We start from the raw sequence: 17755 nt of genomic DNA on the forward strand, positions 1-17755 counted from the left end.
GGGCTGATTCTGTACCTCAATTACGCCGTCAAGGATCTGGACTCTTTCTCTCGCTCCAGTGTGCCATTCTCAGTGTTTCTGAGGTGCTGGCTGTCATGGTTACAAAACGGCTGCAGTATCTCCCATCAACATGTCCCGACTGATTACATCCCCCAAAATGGAAGGGATTCCCTTACAAGGGATTTCCCATTGCGTCTCTATATAAGGAGGGGGGAAAAAAGTATTTTCTAGAAGCAGAATTCCCTTTCTTTCAGTTCTCTTTGCCTAGAACTGGATAAAATGGTCACCCCTAAACCAATTCTATGAGAAGGGAATAAGATGAGTAAAACTGACTTAGCCCAACCATGAGTCAAGTGTGTATCTGAAAGGGCATTTGCTTTACCTAAGCACTTTGCTCCTAACAAGGAAGGGGAGACTGCCTCTGAGAAAGCAGCCAACCTACTCAAAATGTCTGTAACACTTAGCAAGGACTAACTAAATTAAAGTGGTTACAGTATAAGACAAAATGGACTTCAAGGCAATGAGAATTAATAAAGGAGAAAGAACAGTGCACATTAATGACAAAAAGAAACACTTTACTTGGATGATATAAAAGTCTTGAACTGATATACCCTTAAATTAAGCAAAAGCAAAAGAAGATAAGGGAAAAGTGGCAAAATTACAAGGGGAAATTAACATATCACCCACCACATGAGAGATCCCATTTCCCCCCCATACCCTCACTACCACACTTTGCTATTTGGACCACATAAGTTTGAACTGTGGTGTTGGAGAAGCCTCTTGAGAGTCCCTTGGACTGCAAGGAGATCAAACCAGTCAATCTTAAAGGAAATCCGTCCTGAATATTCATTGGAAGGGTTAGGTTAGAATAGGGAAAAGGAGTCCAAAATAGTAGTGGCTAAAAGACAAGGAAGGGAAAAGCCCGCAAAAATAGAACAGAGGAAGGTCAAAGGAAGATCTGAGGACCGGAGTGAGGACTTCAGGCACAACAGCACTCCCGACTAAGCCCAATTTGCATAGGGCAGGCCCAGGGGGAAGAAAAAAACAAAAAGAGGAGCCAAAGGGCTCTCCCCTGCCCCACCCCTCCACACCCCCCCAGTTGAGCTGTAACACTGATTTGTCTAAGAGCTAAAACACGGTCCCTTCAAGACCTGAGAGCTATAACACGGTCTGTCCAAGACCTGAGAGCCGGGATAGCCGAGGGGGCTTTAATGTCCGTCCCTCCACATCTCTGTTGTGATGAGACAAAGACCGAGGAGCACACACTCGCCTGACAGGAGGGCTGAGGCTGAGGCTGAAGCTCCAGCACTTCGGCCACCTGATGCAGAGAGCTCACTCACCGGAAAGCACTCTGATGCGGGGCAAGACTGAAGGCAGGAGGAGAAGGGGACGCCAGAGGATGAGATGGGTGGAGGGCATCACTGACTCAACAGACATGAGTTTGAGTAGGCTCTGGGAGTTGGTGATGGATAGGGAAGCCTGGCGTGCTGCAGTCCATGGGGTTGCAAGGAGGCAGACATGACTGAGCAACTGAACTCAACTGAACTGAAGTATATCCTCAGTGCATCTCTCACCAATCTGACATGCTGAGCTTAGCTTCACTGGTCTGGCCATTCAAGTCAAGTGAAAATCATTCAGCTGGGTCCAACTCTTTGAGACCCCACTGGGGTCTCAAGTTGGTCTCCAATTTACAGTCCAATTCTCCAGAATACTGGAGTGGGTAGCCTTTCCCTTCTCCAGGGGATCTTCCCAACCCAGGAATCAAAACCAGGTCTCTCACATTGCAGGCAGATTCTTTACCAGCTGAGCCACAAGGGAAGCCCTTGATCTCCTTAAGTGACTTTTATTTGGGGAAAATATACATTAGGAATTACTATACTGAGAGAGTGGGGGCATTGGAGACATCCCCTGGGTAAGTGTCACGCGAGTGTATGTTCCTCAGGTCTTTGTCTCATCACAACAGAGATTTGGAGTGACGGACATTAAAGCCCCTTGGCGTGTCACAGCTCTCAGGTCTTGGATAGACCGTGTTATAGCTTTCAGGTCTCGAATGGACCATGTTACAGCTCTTAGACAAATTAGTGTTACAGCTCAGTGTTACAGCTCTATTTTATTTAGAAGATATCAGGAAAATCCATTTTCGAGGCGTGAGGGCACGTTGATCTAAAGACATGAGACGAGCGCCCCAGAGTGCGGCGGGGGTGGCGGGGGGGGGGGGGTAGAGCTAGCTTTGGCTCCTCTATTTATATGTTTCTCTCTCCCTGGGCCTGTCCTATGTAAATTGGGCTAGCCAGGAGTGTTGTTTGTTTTACCTGAGGTCCTCACACTGGTCCTCGGACCTTCTTTTGTTTCATTTTCACGGGCTTTTCCCTTCCTTGTCTTGTGGCCACCGCCATTTTGGACTCCTTTTCCCTGTTCTACCTACCTAACGTAAGTTTGAAGATGAAACTTCTACAAGGGACCAGAGCACAGGGAGTAAGTCCACCACCTGGTGTGTGTCCATCAGGGGACTCTCTGAGGACTGAAATTGAAGGGGTAAAAGGCAGGGTAGCTTACCTCGCTTCTCAGGTCACATCCTTTTTAGGGAAGCAGTTTCAGGAGCAAAGTGCGGCAGAGTTGGATATGAGGGCTCACAAACTCACTGATTCAGGACAGACGGGAACACCACCCATTTCCCAGTATATACTCGGTGGGAGAAATGGGTGGCGGGGTGGGTGGGGAACTGTTGCGGGCTTGTAGGGAACTTGAAAGGAAGCTGATGCTAGGTTAAGAAGTTTGTAGAGAAGTTGAAAGTGGAAACTTAGAAGAAGCAGAGAAAGGGAAGTTCAGCCCAGGATGCAGATATGGGATGTTCTATCAAGATCATCTGTGACTCTTAGTTGGCAAGAGAAACAAAGAACAGCCATGTAAATGTGGCCACATCTCTGCTGGAGTCTGCTCTCCCCCAGGCCCTGACAGGATGCTTGCTTTCTCCGAAGGAAGTGAGTTTCAGGAAGCAAACACCCTGTGGAAAGAAAGAATTGAGAGAGAGTAAGCACACTGCTGGAGGGGGGAGGGTGTGGGTTCAAGCGGAGTGGTCAAAACAACTGAGGAGAAAAGACAAAGTACTTCAGGGGCTAATGATGTTTGCAAGTTGTTACTCTTAGAATTATTTTTTTCCTTGTCTTTTAAGATCTGACATCCTAATCCCTCTGATAGATTCTTTCCAGTGACGATAGAGAAGGAACACTGAGCCGACCTTGTGTGACAAAATATACTACTAATAATTAAAACAATACTTGAAAAAAAAATCCAGAAATGGCTCACCACAACTTCTACTACAGTTTCAGTTTCACTCTGATTTTATTGTTTGTAAAAAGATGGTGTGAGGAGAAAGATAAAACTGCCCAGTTCTGGATTCCCAAACTGGTTAGAGGAGGGTGCTAATTTGAGCTGCGGTTTAGAGTGAAAGGTGCCAATGCCCTGAAAGGAAACAGTCACCACTGTGTTGCAGGAAGAGGGACCCCCTTCCAGGACCTGAAACTGGGCTCTTGTCTAACCCTTGGAAATGAACTGTCAGAGGAAATACATGTGCTGACAAAGCAAGAGATTTTATTGGGAAAGGGTGCCTGGGCAGAGCAGTAGGGTAAGGGAAACTAAGAGAACTGCTTGGCCACGTGGCTCAAAGTCTCCGGTTTTATGGTGATGGGATGAGTTTCTGGGTTGTCTTTAGCCAGTCATTCTGACTCAGAGTCCACCTGGTTCAGCCAAGATGGATGCCAGAGAGGAGGATTTGGGGAGGTGGTTGGACATGTGGTGTCTTCTTTTGACCTTTCCTGAAGTCTTCTGGTTGGTGGTGGTTTATTAGTTCCATGTTCCTTAACAGAACCTCCCATGGTAAAACAACTCAGGCAAATGATTACCATGGTGCCTGGCCAGGGTGGGCGGTTTCAGTCAGTGTGCTTCCTCTAACGACTGTGTCTGAAAGCCCTGACAGACCCTTCTGCATACTCCCCACTTCCTCTTCCTGGGGTCCAGGGTGGTTTGGACTGGATGACGAGCGCCACCTGCAGGAGGAAAGCTGGAAGTAGGAGAAAATATCTGAATACTGTTTAGTATTACTATGGATCAGAAATAAAAGCCCTGTAACGGTACTGAACTGAACGGTAAAGAATCAGCCTGCAACTCAGGAGACCTGAGTTTGATCCTTGGGTCGGGAAGATCCCCTGGAGAAGGAAATGGCAACCCACTTCAGTATTCTTGCCTGGAGAATTTCATGGAGAGAGGAGCCTGGCAGGTTGCAGTCCGTGGGATTGAAAAGAGTCGACACGACTGAGCGACTAACACAAACTCTCTTTGGCCCATCTCTGGTTCTCTTCTTCCTGAAATTTAGTTTCACTATGATAAGAGACAATATATAAGGTCCAGCCCTGCAGGGAAGAGAAGCTCTACTTTTGGGAGATTCTAAGAGGCCCCATCACCTTCTTCACAGATAAAACAAAGTCCATCAGGAGAGAATTTCCAGACCTTCCTATCAGTAGTCATTCAGAATCACCTACTTCTGTACTCCATGTTTCTCTAGTGGCTCAGTGGTAAAGAATCCACTTGCCAACATAGGAGATACAGGTTCGCTCCCTGGGTCAGGAAGATCCCCTGGAGAAGGAAATGGCAACCCACTCCAGTATTTTTGCCTGGAAAATCTCATGGATAGAGGAGCCTGGTGGGCTACAGTCCATGGGGTCTAAAAGAATCGGACAACTTAGCCACTAAGAACAATATAACTTCCGTACTCTAGCTCCTCCTTCCCGGTAGGAAAAGGGTCCCCTCTTTGGGCCAGTGCCTCTAGGATCCCCTCCCGCCTTCTCCCACAACCTATGTCCTCGACCTTCCTTTTACTTTTCTAACTGTATTTAAACATTTCTAAGATTCTTAAATTCCATCTTAAAAATATTTAAAAAGCCAAAAAACAAAAATAACAACTCCCTGATCCTATAAACCCGTAAGCTGCTGTCTAACTTCTTCCCTTTCACAGTCACACATCCGGAGAAAGCTGACCACGCTTACTGTCTCCAATCCCTTCCCTTCCTTTAGGTCCTCTGTCCACCGCCCTGTGTTCCCTCCCCACCAGAGGACAGTGCTTACCAGGTCCTCAGGGTCCAATAGACATTCCTGTCACCTGATGTACAGGTTGTATTTGCATGATGACCCCTCCTTTGTATTTGGAACACTCCTTCACTACGGGTCAAGGATATACACAACCCTAGCCTTTCTCTCACCTTAATGCTCCCATCAGATAGACACCACTTTTATCTAGTCAGTTGCTCAGGCCATGCATGGAGGAACATGGGAGTCATGCTTGAGTGTCTTCTCTTGTTGCCCACATCCTTCAGCAAGTCCAGCATCAATCTGGAACCCCAGCCCTACTCAGTCCTCCTCGGCCAGCACCCTGGTCTCAGCCACCGTCATCTCCCACCTGACACTACAGCAGCCACCTGGCTGGCCTCCTGCCCCAGGTTACCACAGAGCAGCTCAAGGGATCCCATACAAGCACATCATGTGGAACTCCCCTCTTGCCCAATGCCCAAGGTTATCTGTAATCATCCTTAGGCTTCAGATTACATGTTTCCTCCCCATAAACCCTCCCTGAGCCTCCCCTGATTTGTTCTGGGAACACCTGTATATTCCTTCCAACAACACTTACTCCACTGTGTCCTAAGTCCTTGTATTCCACGGTTTCATGAGCTCAGTGAGGGCACAGGACTGTGTATGCCTGTCAAATCCATTCAGAGTGCATGGCACCTAGAAAATATTCTATTAAAAAACAGCTGTGAATGTACTGTTCCCCCCATTTCTAGATGTAGTATATTAACAGGTCAAGGAACAAAACAAAAGTAGGGAAGCAAGGTAAAATTCTGACAATTAATTAATTGTTGAAAGAAGGCTGAAAATGGGCCCCAAACAATTCTAAAGAATCACAGTTTGTAAAATGGCGGCCTGGGGCAAAAATGAAACTTTTTTTTTTTTAACAAGGTCTAGTGACCCAGAGCGGCTGACTTCATCTGTGGCTTGGGTGAGTAGCAAATGGTGCCTGAGCTTAAGGTCGCGAGGATAAAGATGGAGGGAAGCCGCAAGGCGATGCCAGCTTCTGCCGTGGTCCACGGATGAAAGTGAAAAATGGGAGGTGGAAGAAGGGGCAGGGTGGTTTCTAGTCCAACTTGGGCCAGCCGTTTACAGCCAAAGGCAGAAACTAACGGCAGGAGGAGTGTTCTGGGAAACGAAAGCGAAAGAGGCTTAACCGCTGCGAGTCGGGGAGGAACCGGCAGTCGGAGCTGGGCCAGCAGACGAGGATGGCTGAGCCCGGCTCCTTCCCGCTGCTGGTCGAAGGGTCCTGGGGCTCCCAGCCCCCGAAGAACTTGAGCACCAAGTTGCAGATGTACTTCCAGAGCCGGAAGAGATCTGGAGGCGGGGAGTGTGAGGTCTGCCCGGTGCCAGGGAGCTCGAACCGCTTCCTGGTGCTCTTCTACCCGGACGACGGTGAGAGGGGCGAGGGGTGCGGGGGAGAGGGCAAGCTGGGCTCTTCTTCCAGGGAAACCTGGGGCTCAAGGGCACGGCGGGAGAGTCCGCCCGGCTTCGGCAGCAACTGTAGAGAAGCGCATGGGGTGGGAGGCGCAGAATAGACGAAGTCGTCTGGTGCGCCGCAGTTCCGCCCGCGCTGCGCTTCCAGGCGCTGCGGGAGGTGCGGCAGCCAGCGCAGGTGAGTTAAACAAACATTTGGCACGGTTTGGCTGAAGGGGGCTGCCGGAGAGCTGGTGGCCATTCTACAGGGCTACATCGTGCAGGGGCGTCGTATGCTAGTGGCAGAGTTGCAGTGCCGCTGCAACTGTCTTCTTCCTGTGAAAGCAGCAGTTCTGAAACTCTAGAGCATTATGGGAACACAATTTGAAGTAAGTGATCCGAAACAAGGAGAAGGAAAAAGAGCTGAAATGCCGATGTCTAACCAGCCTTGCACTTCCCTGGTCCAAGTATTACAGAATCCACCTGCCAGTGTAGGAGATGCGGTTTGATCCCTGGGTCGGAAAGATCCCCTGGAGAAGGAAGTGGCAACCCACTCCAGTATTTTTGCCTGGGAAATCCCACGGACAGAGGAGCCTGGAGGGCCCCAATAGTGCATGGGGTCGCAAAGAGTCGGACACACTGAGCAACTGAACACAATTTGTAGGAAAGAGAGTCTCCTGGGAGAGTCACGTCTAAACTGACTCCTGAGAGCGAATTCAGTTCTTGATAGGTGAGATGCTGGGGAGGTTGGGAGCTGGTGGCAGTGGTGGGGGCAGGAGAGCAAAGGCTCTCCAGGCAAGTGCCCAGGGAAGCGCCGGGCTCCCTGGGGGTAGCTTTGGTTTGAGGAGTGAGCCTTCTCCATGTGCACATGCGAGGTCTGGAGACCCGCATGAAAAGAACATGTGGGGTTTGTGCAATTTTATAAGATTACAAAGAGGATGCTTGTAATTTTAAAAAAATCTTAGGCCTTCTCTTATTAAACCTTTTAAAAAAGAAGTGGGGTGCAAATTAAGGCTAATAAAAGTTGAGTTGAGATGAGAGAGGGCCTTGCATGATATGCTAAGGAGTATGAACTTTTCCCCCACCAGTAGGCAGTGAAGGGCCATGTCCATATACGCTTTTCAGGAGATAAATTTGGATGCAGATAATACAGTGATTTCTGTTGGGAGAGACCTTGGACATTAGATCTGAAGAAGATCATGCCATGTCCAAGTGAGAACCAGTGAGGCCTTGAGTAAGGAGAGTCAGCGTGGGGATGAACGATGCATGTTTGCTACTGTTCTGGATTTTGTAGCTGATTCTACAGGAATAATAGGTGTTCACTTGATGGAGAGAGAGAACCCCTGCGCTTTCTGTTATTTATTTATTTTTTTTGGAAAAAAATGTATTTGCATTGCTTCCATTTTTCTACTGTAGTATTAGGACTTGACATAAGCATTATTCTTCTACCTCCTATTTACAGTTTATCCAGAATATTACTGCAAATATAGTATACAATTTTTAAAAACTTATGGGGAACTGCAGTTTTTGTTTTTCTCTCCTCTTTACAGAGGAGATCTCAAAATCATCCAACTTAAATAAAAATTTATACGGACATTTTCTGTATCTCTTATTTTTTAGATGGGGAAGGAAGGGGTGATATTCTAACTTGATTGAGTTTACAGGGGGAAATTCCCTCCCGATAGGTAATTGAGCGGGGCTTCCCTAATAGCTCAGTTGGTAAAGAATTTGCCTGCAATGCAGGAGACTCTGGTTCGCTTCCTGGGTTTGGAAGATCTGTTGGAGAAGGGAAAGGCTACCCATTCCAGTATTCTGGCCTGGAGAATTCCATGGACTATACAGTCGATAGGGTCGCAAAGGGTCGAACACGACCAACTTTCAAGCTTAGAGGCTTAGGAAGCCCTGAGAACAATTGGAATGCTCACAACTTGGATAATCACGATGGTGTGATCACTCATCTAGAGCCAGACATCCTGGAATGTGAAGTCAAGTGGGCCTTAGAAAGCATCACTACGAACAAAGCTAGTGGAGGTGATGGAATTCCAGTGGAGCTATTTCAAATCTTGAAAGAGGATGCTATGAAAGTGCTGTACTCAATATGCCAGCAAATTTGGAAAACTCATCAGTGGCCACAGGACTGGAAAAGGTCAGTTTTCATTCCAATCCCAAAGAAAGGCAATGCCAAAGAATGTTCAAACTACCACACAATTGCACTCATCTCACACGCTAGTCAAGTAATGCTCAAAATTCTCCAAGCCAGGCTTCAACAATATGGGAATGGTGAACTTCCTGACGTTCAAGCTGGTTTTAGAAAAGGCAGAGGAACCAGAGATCAAATTGTGAACATCTGCTGGATCATGGCAAAAGCAAGAGAGTTCCAGAAAAACATCTCTTTCTGCTTTATTGACTATGCCAAAGCCTTTGACTGTGTGGATCACAATAAACTGTGGAAAATTCTGAAAGAGATGGGAATACAGACCACCTGACCTGCCTCTTGAGAAATCTGTATGCAGGTCAGGAAGCAATAGTTAGAACTGGACATGGAACAACAGACTGGTTCCAAATAGGAAAAGGAGTACGTCAAGGCTGGATATTGTCACCCTGCTTATCTAACTTATATGCAGAGTACATCATGAGAAACGCTGGACTGGAAGAAACACAAGCTGGAATCAAGATTGCCGGGAGAAATATCAATCACCTCAGATATGCAGAAGACACCACCCTTATGGCAGAAAGTGAAGAGGAACTCAAAAGCCTCTTGATAAAAGTGAAAGAGGAGAGTGAAAAAGTTGGCTTAAAGCTCAACATTCAGAAAACAAAGATCATGGCATCCAGTCCCATCACTTCATGGGAAATAGATGGGGAAACAGTGGAAACAGTGTCAGACTTTATTTTGGGGGCTCCCAAATCACTGCAAATGGTGATTGCAGCCATGAAATTAAAAGACGCTTACTCCTTGGAAGAAAAGTTATGACCAACCTAGACAGCATATTCAAAAGCAGAGACATTACTTTGCCGACTAAGGTCCGTCTAGTCAAGGCTATGGTTTTTCCAGTGGTCATGTATGGATGTGAGAGTTGGACTGTGAAGAAAGCTGAGGGCTGAAGAATTGATGCTTTTGAACTGTGGTGTTGGAGAAGACTCTTGAGAGTCCCTTGGACTGCAAGGAGATCCAACCAGTCCATTCTGAAGGAGATCAGCCCTAGGATTTCTTTGGAAGGAATGATGCTAAAGCTGAAACTCCAGTACTTTGGCCACCTGATGTGAAGAGTTGACTCATTGGAAAAGACTCTGATGCTGGGAAGGATTGGGGGCAGGAGGAGAAGGGGATGCCAGAGGATGAGATGGCTGGATGGCATCACTGACTCGATGGACGTGAGTCTGAGTGAACTCGGGCAGTTGGCGATGGACAGGGAGGCCTGGCGTGCTGCGATTCATGGGGTCGCAAAGAGTCAGACACGACTGAGCGACTGAACTGAACTGAAGGCAGGGATGTAAAAAGGAAAGAATAAAACCCCAAAATAGAAAGGGATTCACAGGTGAATCCCTGTGAAGTGTGACAGAAGAGATGTAGGCATGGATCAGGAGATGAGCTTGACTCAGAGCACTTAAAACAATGTCAAAAAATTTCCCAAGGGTTAATTTCACCAAGAAATGCTCTAAAGGATATCTGTGCAAGTAAGTCATTTCCCCCTCGGGCTTCGCTTTTCCTCACAGGGTTTTATACCATTTTTGATTCCAGTTGTCAACATCACCACCGGCCTGGCCCTTACGGACACTTCATTCTTCTTTAAAATCCCATTATCCTCAAGAGTTGTCCTGAAATTGGGGCCACAGACTCCCTGCATCCAAATTGCAACAGGTTAACAGGCACATTTCCAACTTTGTCCTAGAGTCTCAGGTACCCTGAGGGTGGAGTGGGTGAGAATCTGCATGTTTAACCCCAATTCACTGAAGTTTGGGACTTTACAGGTGGTGCAAGTTGTAAAGAACCCACCTGCCAATGCAGGAGACATAAGAGACATGGGTTCAATCCCTGGGTCGGGAAGATCCCCTGGAAGAGGAAATGGCTGCCCACTCCAGTGTTCTTGCCTGGAGAATCCCATGGACAGAGGAGCCTGGTGGGCTACGGTCCATGGGTTGCAGAGTCGGACATGACTGAAATAACTTAGCACAGCATTAAAATTTGAGAATCCCTGTTTGTTGATGACCCAGAACAAAAAGAAATTATTGTAGGAAATACAAACCTCATAAAAATACAAACAGCAGGAGAGAGGAGAGAGAGGATTTTAGAAAAAAGCCCCTAAACCAAGGGAAGGCCTCCTCCTACTGCTTTAGTCTGGTCTGGAAATCCCAGGAAATTTGGGAAGACTGGCTTTGCCACCACTGTTGGCTTGGTGACCTGCCAGGATCATGGATTTTCCTGGTCACTTTGAACAGATCTTCCAGCAGCTGAACTATCAGAGACTTCATGGGCAGCTCTGTGACTGTGTCATTGTAGTGGGGAACAGACATTTCAAAGCCCACCGCTCGGTGCTAGCTGCGTGCAGCACGCATTTCCGAGCCCTGTTCTCAGTGGCAGAGGGAGATCAGACCATGAACATGATCCAGCTGGATAGCGAAGTGGTGACAGCAGAGGCCTTCGCCGCACTGATTGACATGATGTACACCTCCACTCTCATGCTAGGGGAGAGCAATGTCATGGATGTCTTATTGGCAGCCTCTCACCTGCACCTGAACTCTGTTGTTAAGGCATGTAAACATTACCTGACGACACGGACGCTGCCCATGTCTCCCCCCAGCGAGCGTGTTCAGGAGCAGAGCGCCCGCATGCAGCGCTCCTTTATGCTGCAGCAGCTGGAACTGAGCATTGTGAGCTCCGCCCTCAGTTCCAGCCAGAGCGGCGAGGAGCAGCCAGCCCCCATGAGCTCCTCGATGCGTGGTAACCTGGACCAGAGGACGCCCTTCCCCATGCGCCGCCTGCACAGGCGCAAGCAGTCTGTGGAGGAGCGGGCCAGGCAGCGCCTCCGACCCACCCTGGACGAGTCTGCCATCTCCGACGTGACGCCAGAGAACGGGCCGGGGGTTCATTCCCGGGAGGAGTTCTTTTCTCCAGATTCTCTGAAAATCGTGGGCAACCCTAAGGCCGATGGGATGGCCGACAACCCAGATGACAGCACCATCATGTTTGACCAGTCCTTCGGCGCTCAAGAAGATGCCCAGGTGCCCAGCCAGTCCGACAACAGCGCCAGCAATATGGCCCAGCTCTCCATGGCCTCCCGTGCCACTCAGGTCGAGACTAGTTTTGAGCAGGAAACCACAGCTGAGAAGAGTGCTTTTCAGTGTGAAAACCCGGAAGTGGGCCTTGGTGAGAAGGAGCACATGAGAGTGGTGGTGAAATCTGAGCCCCTGAGCTCTCCTGAGCCTCAGGACAAGTGAGTGACGTGACCTCCCAAGCGGAAGGCAGCTTGTCGGTGGAGGTGGAGGGGGTGGTGGTCAGTGCCGAGAAGATAGACCTCAGCCCAGAGAGCAGCGACCGGAGTTTTTCAGATCCCCAGTCTAGCACTGACCGGGTAGGGGACATCCACATTTTGGAAGTCACCAATAACCTCGAACATAAATCCACCTTTAGTATTTCAAATTTTCTTAACAAGAGCAGAGGAAGTAACTTTAGTACCAATCAGAACAATGACGATAATCTCCCAAACACAACCAGTGACTGCAGGCTGGAGGGGGAGGCCCCTTATTTGTTGAGTCCGGAGGCTGGGCCTGCGAGCGGGCCCTCCTCGGCCCCTGGTGCTCATGTGGAGAACCCATTCAGCGATCCTGCGGACTCCCACTTTGTCAGGCCCATGCAGGATGTGATGGGCCTACCGTGTGTGCAGACCTCAGGCTACCGAGGAGGAGAACAGTTTGGGATGGATTTTTCCAGGTCCGGTTTGGGATTGCACTCCTCCTTTTCCAGGGTAAGGATGGGTTCCCCTCGAGGAGGAGCCAGTAACTTTCCATACTACCGCCGCATAGCTCCCAAAATGCCAGTGGTAACTTCTGTCAGGAGCTCACAGATCCCAGAGAATTCTGCCAGTTCCCAGCTAATGATGAATGCAACCATGTCCTCATTTGAAAATGGCCACCCTTCGCAGCCTGGCCCCCCGCAGCTGACGAGGGTATCTGCTGATGTCTTGTCGAAGTGCAAGAAGGCCTTATCGGAGCACAATGTCTTGGTTGTAGAGGGGGCTCACAAGTACGCCTGCAAAATCTGCTGCAAGACTTTCTTGACCTTGACAGATTGCAAGAAGCACATTCGTGTTCACACAGGTGAAAAACCCTATACCTGCCTGAAGTGCGGCAAGAGGTTCAGTCAGTCCAGCCACCTGTACAAACACTCGAAGACCACCTGCCTGCGCTGGCAGAGCAGCAACCTCCCCAGCACTTTGCTCTAGCCTGACCTCGAGATAACGCCGATGCCAGTTGTAGGACCGGAACTAAAATCTCTGGTTGGTTGGTGGTTAATGCCATGGGGTTTAAGACTTCAGGCTGTGAGTGGCTCGTGCAGATTTCGAAGACTAACAAGTGGAGAGTTCACAGGTGTCGTGCTTGTGCCGCCGCATTTCTGAGTGCAGTGCACACATTCAGAGAAGGGATCCAGTCCCTGAAACCACGTTCTTCCTTAGGGTTGAGTAATGCAGTCGGAGAGTAGTCTGTAATTGATGTTAGAAGTGGCACATTGAAAAATTAAACATTGAAGTGCAAAAACATTTTTTAGCAATTTTTGTAAAACCGAAGCATTTAATTAAATTTCCTATATACCTTCTGATGAGAATATTATATACTTGTATACAGTGATGCAAAATGCACTACGTGTAACCAGTGGCAACTTTGTGCCTGTCTAAAAGGAACACCCTTGAGGACACGCCTGCCTGCCAGAAATGCTTTAAAGTCTATCATGAGCTGGCTCTAGGCTTCAGAAAGTACTGTATTTTTTTGTCTGATTTGCAGTCACAGATGCTGCACTTTGATGGTGCTGACACTGGGTCCAGAGCGAGCATTCTCTGGACTAACAGGTGTGTATATACTTTTGAAAACATCATCGTTAGATAGGTGTTTTAACAATTTTTCCCAGTTTTAAAGACAAAGTTGTAAAAGGAGTATGTACTTATGAATAGGGAGTGACAAGTAAGGTGTTTCTGTATGTGCTGTTTTAGCGGTATTTTAACCAACTTGTATTACACATGTTACAGTTTGGAAGTCAGAAGACCTAGTGTTCGTCTTTGTTCTGATGATGTGGAGTCCTGTTTAGTGGGATCTTTTACGGCGCATTTACCCTTTGTTCTGTGCAGATTTCGGGGGCCAGTCCAGCCTGACACATCTCACCCAACGACAAGCCCGTTTTCTGCTTCGCTTCTTCACACTTTCATGCCACTTACAGCATCTTTCCTGGGCCTAGATTACTGTTTTCGGTAAAAAAACAAAAGTGAAGTCAACCCCCCTCCATCGTGGGCTTTATTACTGTTCTATTCTATGGTTTTAAAGTACAGACCCTGAGCTTCTGTTGTTGCCCCAACCCAATACTGAAGGTTGATAAATATTTTCCCATCTCTATAAGAGGATTGGGCAGCCCAGAGCATAGAAGCCACCAGGGTAGCATCTGAGACAGTCTAAGGAGACCTCTGGGTGACTGACCTGGCCTTCTCTGGGCCGACCCTGTGGCCTTCCAACCCTTTGGGCAGCATCTGTTAGGCTGAGCCTTGGCTTGAGAGCTTTCAGGGGAATAGCACAGGTTAATGTGTCTCTGTAGAGCTCATGAAGTCAGCTTAATTCATACATGAACATGAGTTCATTTTTGTATACAGTTTATTTGAGACACCCCAAACCACTGTGCATAATTGAGCAAAATCCTTCAGTTCTTATGTTTTGAGAAGTAGTCAGCATGTGTCTTCTCTTAATCCAGCATATGCAGTTACACGTCTGTCTGTGGATAAACTCATAATGCTCACTGTCAGATTTAGCATCTATGAACTGATTCCCCAGGGAGGAAAACCAAAAGGGAAGCCTCTGGTCCGTCTCCTAAAAGGGGAGGGGAGAGGTGGGGAGGCGGGTGGAGGCCGTGGGATCACCTGTGAAGTTCGGTGTGTGTGGAAAATTGTTAGTAAGTCATGTTCTGACGATGTGATGAGGCTCTACATCCACCCCTCTGTGGAACCAGTGACTTGTGAGATCAACCCTGAGAGGCAGGTGGGTCAGCGTGGAGGAGGAGAGGCCCTGCCTGGCCTGGGAAGAGGAGTTGGTGGCACAGAACAGCTGTCGCCCTCCTCCCCTTCCACCTCGAGGAAGAGGTGCCAGGAGGTGGCCCCCTACCTGAGCTCAGGCTTCAGTGGACTTGCCTCGGGGACTGACACAGTGGCTGGAGCCCCGCCTCTCCACTGCCCAGTGGAATCTGGAATCTCTCATCTACCTCTTAGTCAATCAGTTTCTATGTGTGAGAAGCAAGCCTGTGGGCCAGTGTCCTTGTACATGCTGTAGCACTTAAATAATTCAGAGGTTCTCTGGAAGACCAGTCCCAGGGTTCCTACAACTGGTAGTTTCTACCTGAATTTTAACTGGTATTGGGTACCTGGATTTCGATTGGTTAGCCTTAATTATAGCTTGGCATAATCATTTCTGGTGACCAAATCATAAAGTTCTATCAGGGCACCTGGGTCAGTGGTGCTATGCTGGTCAAAATTTGAGACTTTGAAATAAAAGCTTTGTCATATTAATGCCTCTAAAAAAAAAATACAAACAGCAAAAATATAATTATGTGAAGATAATATCATTCTGTTCTAGTCCTCAAAGCAGAAATGATTTCAGTCTCCCTGCCGGGTTTCTTCCTTCCTGCCTCCCAGCGCACTTCGTCCCTTCCTCCACCCCTAGACTTCTTGAATGTCCCTCTTGCAGTACCCCTTGCACAGACACTCAAACTTAGTTCAACTCAAATCCTTGTATGGTCAAAGTTCTTAGGGAGTGGATCAAAGTTCTTAGAGAGTGGAAAGTCCCTGTTTAGTTTTGATTTCCTACCAGATGAATGGCTTTCTCAGCAGTCAGGAGTTTGATAACATCTAATGACTTACCCCATCATTGCCCGAAGGGCAGAGTTCTTCTGTCTCTGGAATGCCCTCTGCCCTCCACAACAGGAAGTGGCCCCAACAGATGCAGGCCTATAGTGTAACACAACTTGGGCCTTATCATTTACATAAGAAGAATGAGCCCCAAAGCACTTCTCTGTAGAAATTAATGGATAGGAAACAAACTATCTGGAAGCTCTATTGTTTTATATAATTGCCTGAATGTCTGGAAAGTCAAGTGTAAATTAACTTGTGAGATTTAAAATTCTGTTTCAGATATGCATATTTGTCATCTTTTTTTGGTCATTATTTGGCTCCTTATTATTGTCAGCTTCTTTGAGGAAAGGGAACCCAACTTCTCCTTAAATATAATTACATATGGATGGTCTGAGATTGATGCACAAGACAGGCTGTCCACAAGGGTAAAGGTGGTGGTGGTTGTTGTTTAGTTGCTAGGCTGTGTCTGACTCTTTGTGACCCCAGGGACTGTAGCCTTCTAGGTTCCTCTGTCCATGGCATTCTCTAGGCAAGAATACTGGAGTGGGTTGCCATTTCCTTCACCAGGGGATCTTCCCAGCCCAGGGATCGAACCCATGTCTTCTGCATTGGCAGGTGGATTCTTTATCACTGAGCTACCAGGAAGTCCAAGAGTGGTTAGACGCCACCATTTCGTCTCTTTTCCTCCCAGATTCACCTTCTCCTTGTTTTGGATCACTTACTGATACTGCTGCCATCTGTTCTCTTGAAATAGTCGTGCCCATACATATTACACACAATCTCAGAACAGGTTGACACACATAGGTGCCTGGACAGGACTCTTCCAAAGTATACGGAAGGCAACGCAGAGGTCCATGACTCTAGATAGTTTGGCTTACAAAACAGCCTGCTGTTTTGGGCTCAGGGGTCTTACCCAGTCCTTAGTCCTCACCTCAGCTTAGGACAGCCCATTATGAGTCCATTCAAAAACACTCACCCTGCTCGTAAAGAGTGAAATTAGAGTCTGGCATTCCATCTCATATTGTTTTTGAGGCCTGTTTCTGAGGTGGCTTCCAGTGAAGGCATCACCTCCCTCATCCTCTCCATGGATGGTTGAGTGGGAAAGCTACTCAAGACCTTCTTTTAAAAAAAAATTTTTTTTTCTTGGCTGCACTGGGTCTTCATTGCTGTACATGGGCTTTTTCTAGTTGCGGTGGCTTCTCTTACTGTGAAACACAGGCTCTAGGTGCTCCGGTTTTAGAAACTGAAGCATGTGGGCTCAGCAGCTGTGGCTCCAGGGCGCTGGAGCTCAGGCTCAATAGCTGTGGCACATGGGCTTAGCTGCCCCACGGCATGCGGAATCGTCCCACCCTCCGGGATCAAACCCGTGTTCCCTGTATTGGCAGACAGATTCTTGAGCACTGGACTACCAGGGACGTCCCTCAAACCCTTCCTGATGAAAGATTCTGCTTATATCTTTGGCCTCAGCAGGCAACCACATCAAAATACAACATGGCAGCCCAGCATCCATGGCAGAGCCACACCTGTGACTGCAAGGCATCCCCAAAGTTCTCCTTCACCCTGACCTCTTTGCGCCACCTGCCTATGTCAGCCATGCCTTCCCCTCTAAACTCACCCGCTCCCTGTTCTCCATCGTCGGATACCATGGTCTCTGATTTTCCTTTCCTCTCGATAGCTGCTTCATCTTATTATTGTAACTTACATTTACATAGCCCTTATGAGTGTCACAAAATTCATTCACAGACACTGCTTCACGTGAGGAAACAGACTCAAGAAGCTAAAATATTTTCTCAGTGACTCGGCTACTTCAGGGCAGAGTTGGAATTTGAATCAAGGTCTTTAAACTTATGTCCACTGTTCTTTTTTTTTTTTTTTGCACTACAGCTCAGCTACCAAATGCACTAATTCTCTTCTGTATTTTGTAAGAATCTTTCCCATCCCTCCTTTGCTATTCCTTTTACTATCCTATGTAAGGCTCTTATCACAGGTTAAATAATTAATTGTATACCTTTTTAAGAGGGCTGCTCTCCATTCTGCTCATTGTCAGCTGAGCCACTTTCCTAAAACATGGCTTTCATAATGTCATACCTGAGTATCAGTAGTTCACAGTGAGAGATGCT

General features: G+C 47.7%; 2 protein-coding genes across 2 annotated transcripts in view; both read left to right on the forward strand.

The window, feature by feature from the left end:
• The first annotated feature begins 6300 nt into the window (after positions 1–6300).
• Positions 6301–17755, forward strand: part of PARP14 (poly(ADP-ribose) polymerase family member 14) — a 48388-nt gene continuing 36933 nt past the window's right edge. The window contains exon 1 of the mRNA XM_004002978.5: positions 6301–6513. Coding sequence (XP_004003027.3) covers positions 6327–6513 — 187 coding nt within the window. The 5' untranslated portion in view covers positions 6301–6326. The remainder of the gene's footprint in view (positions 6514–17755) is intronic.
• Positions 6484–15293, forward strand: LOC101114575 (zinc finger and BTB domain-containing protein 5-like). Its single transcript, XM_027956394.3, is given in 2 exon segments — positions 6484–11965; positions 11968–15293. Coding segments are annotated over 2 exon segments (2028 nt in total). The 5' UTR covers positions 6484–10947; the 3' UTR covers positions 12978–15293.

The sequence above is a fragment of the Ovis aries genome, chromosome 1, assembly GCF_016772045.2.
Source record: "Ovis aries strain OAR_USU_Benz2616 breed Rambouillet chromosome 1, ARS-UI_Ramb_v3.0, whole genome shotgun sequence".
In the NCBI taxonomy this organism is placed as follows: domain Eukaryota; kingdom Metazoa; phylum Chordata; class Mammalia; order Artiodactyla; family Bovidae; genus Ovis; species Ovis aries.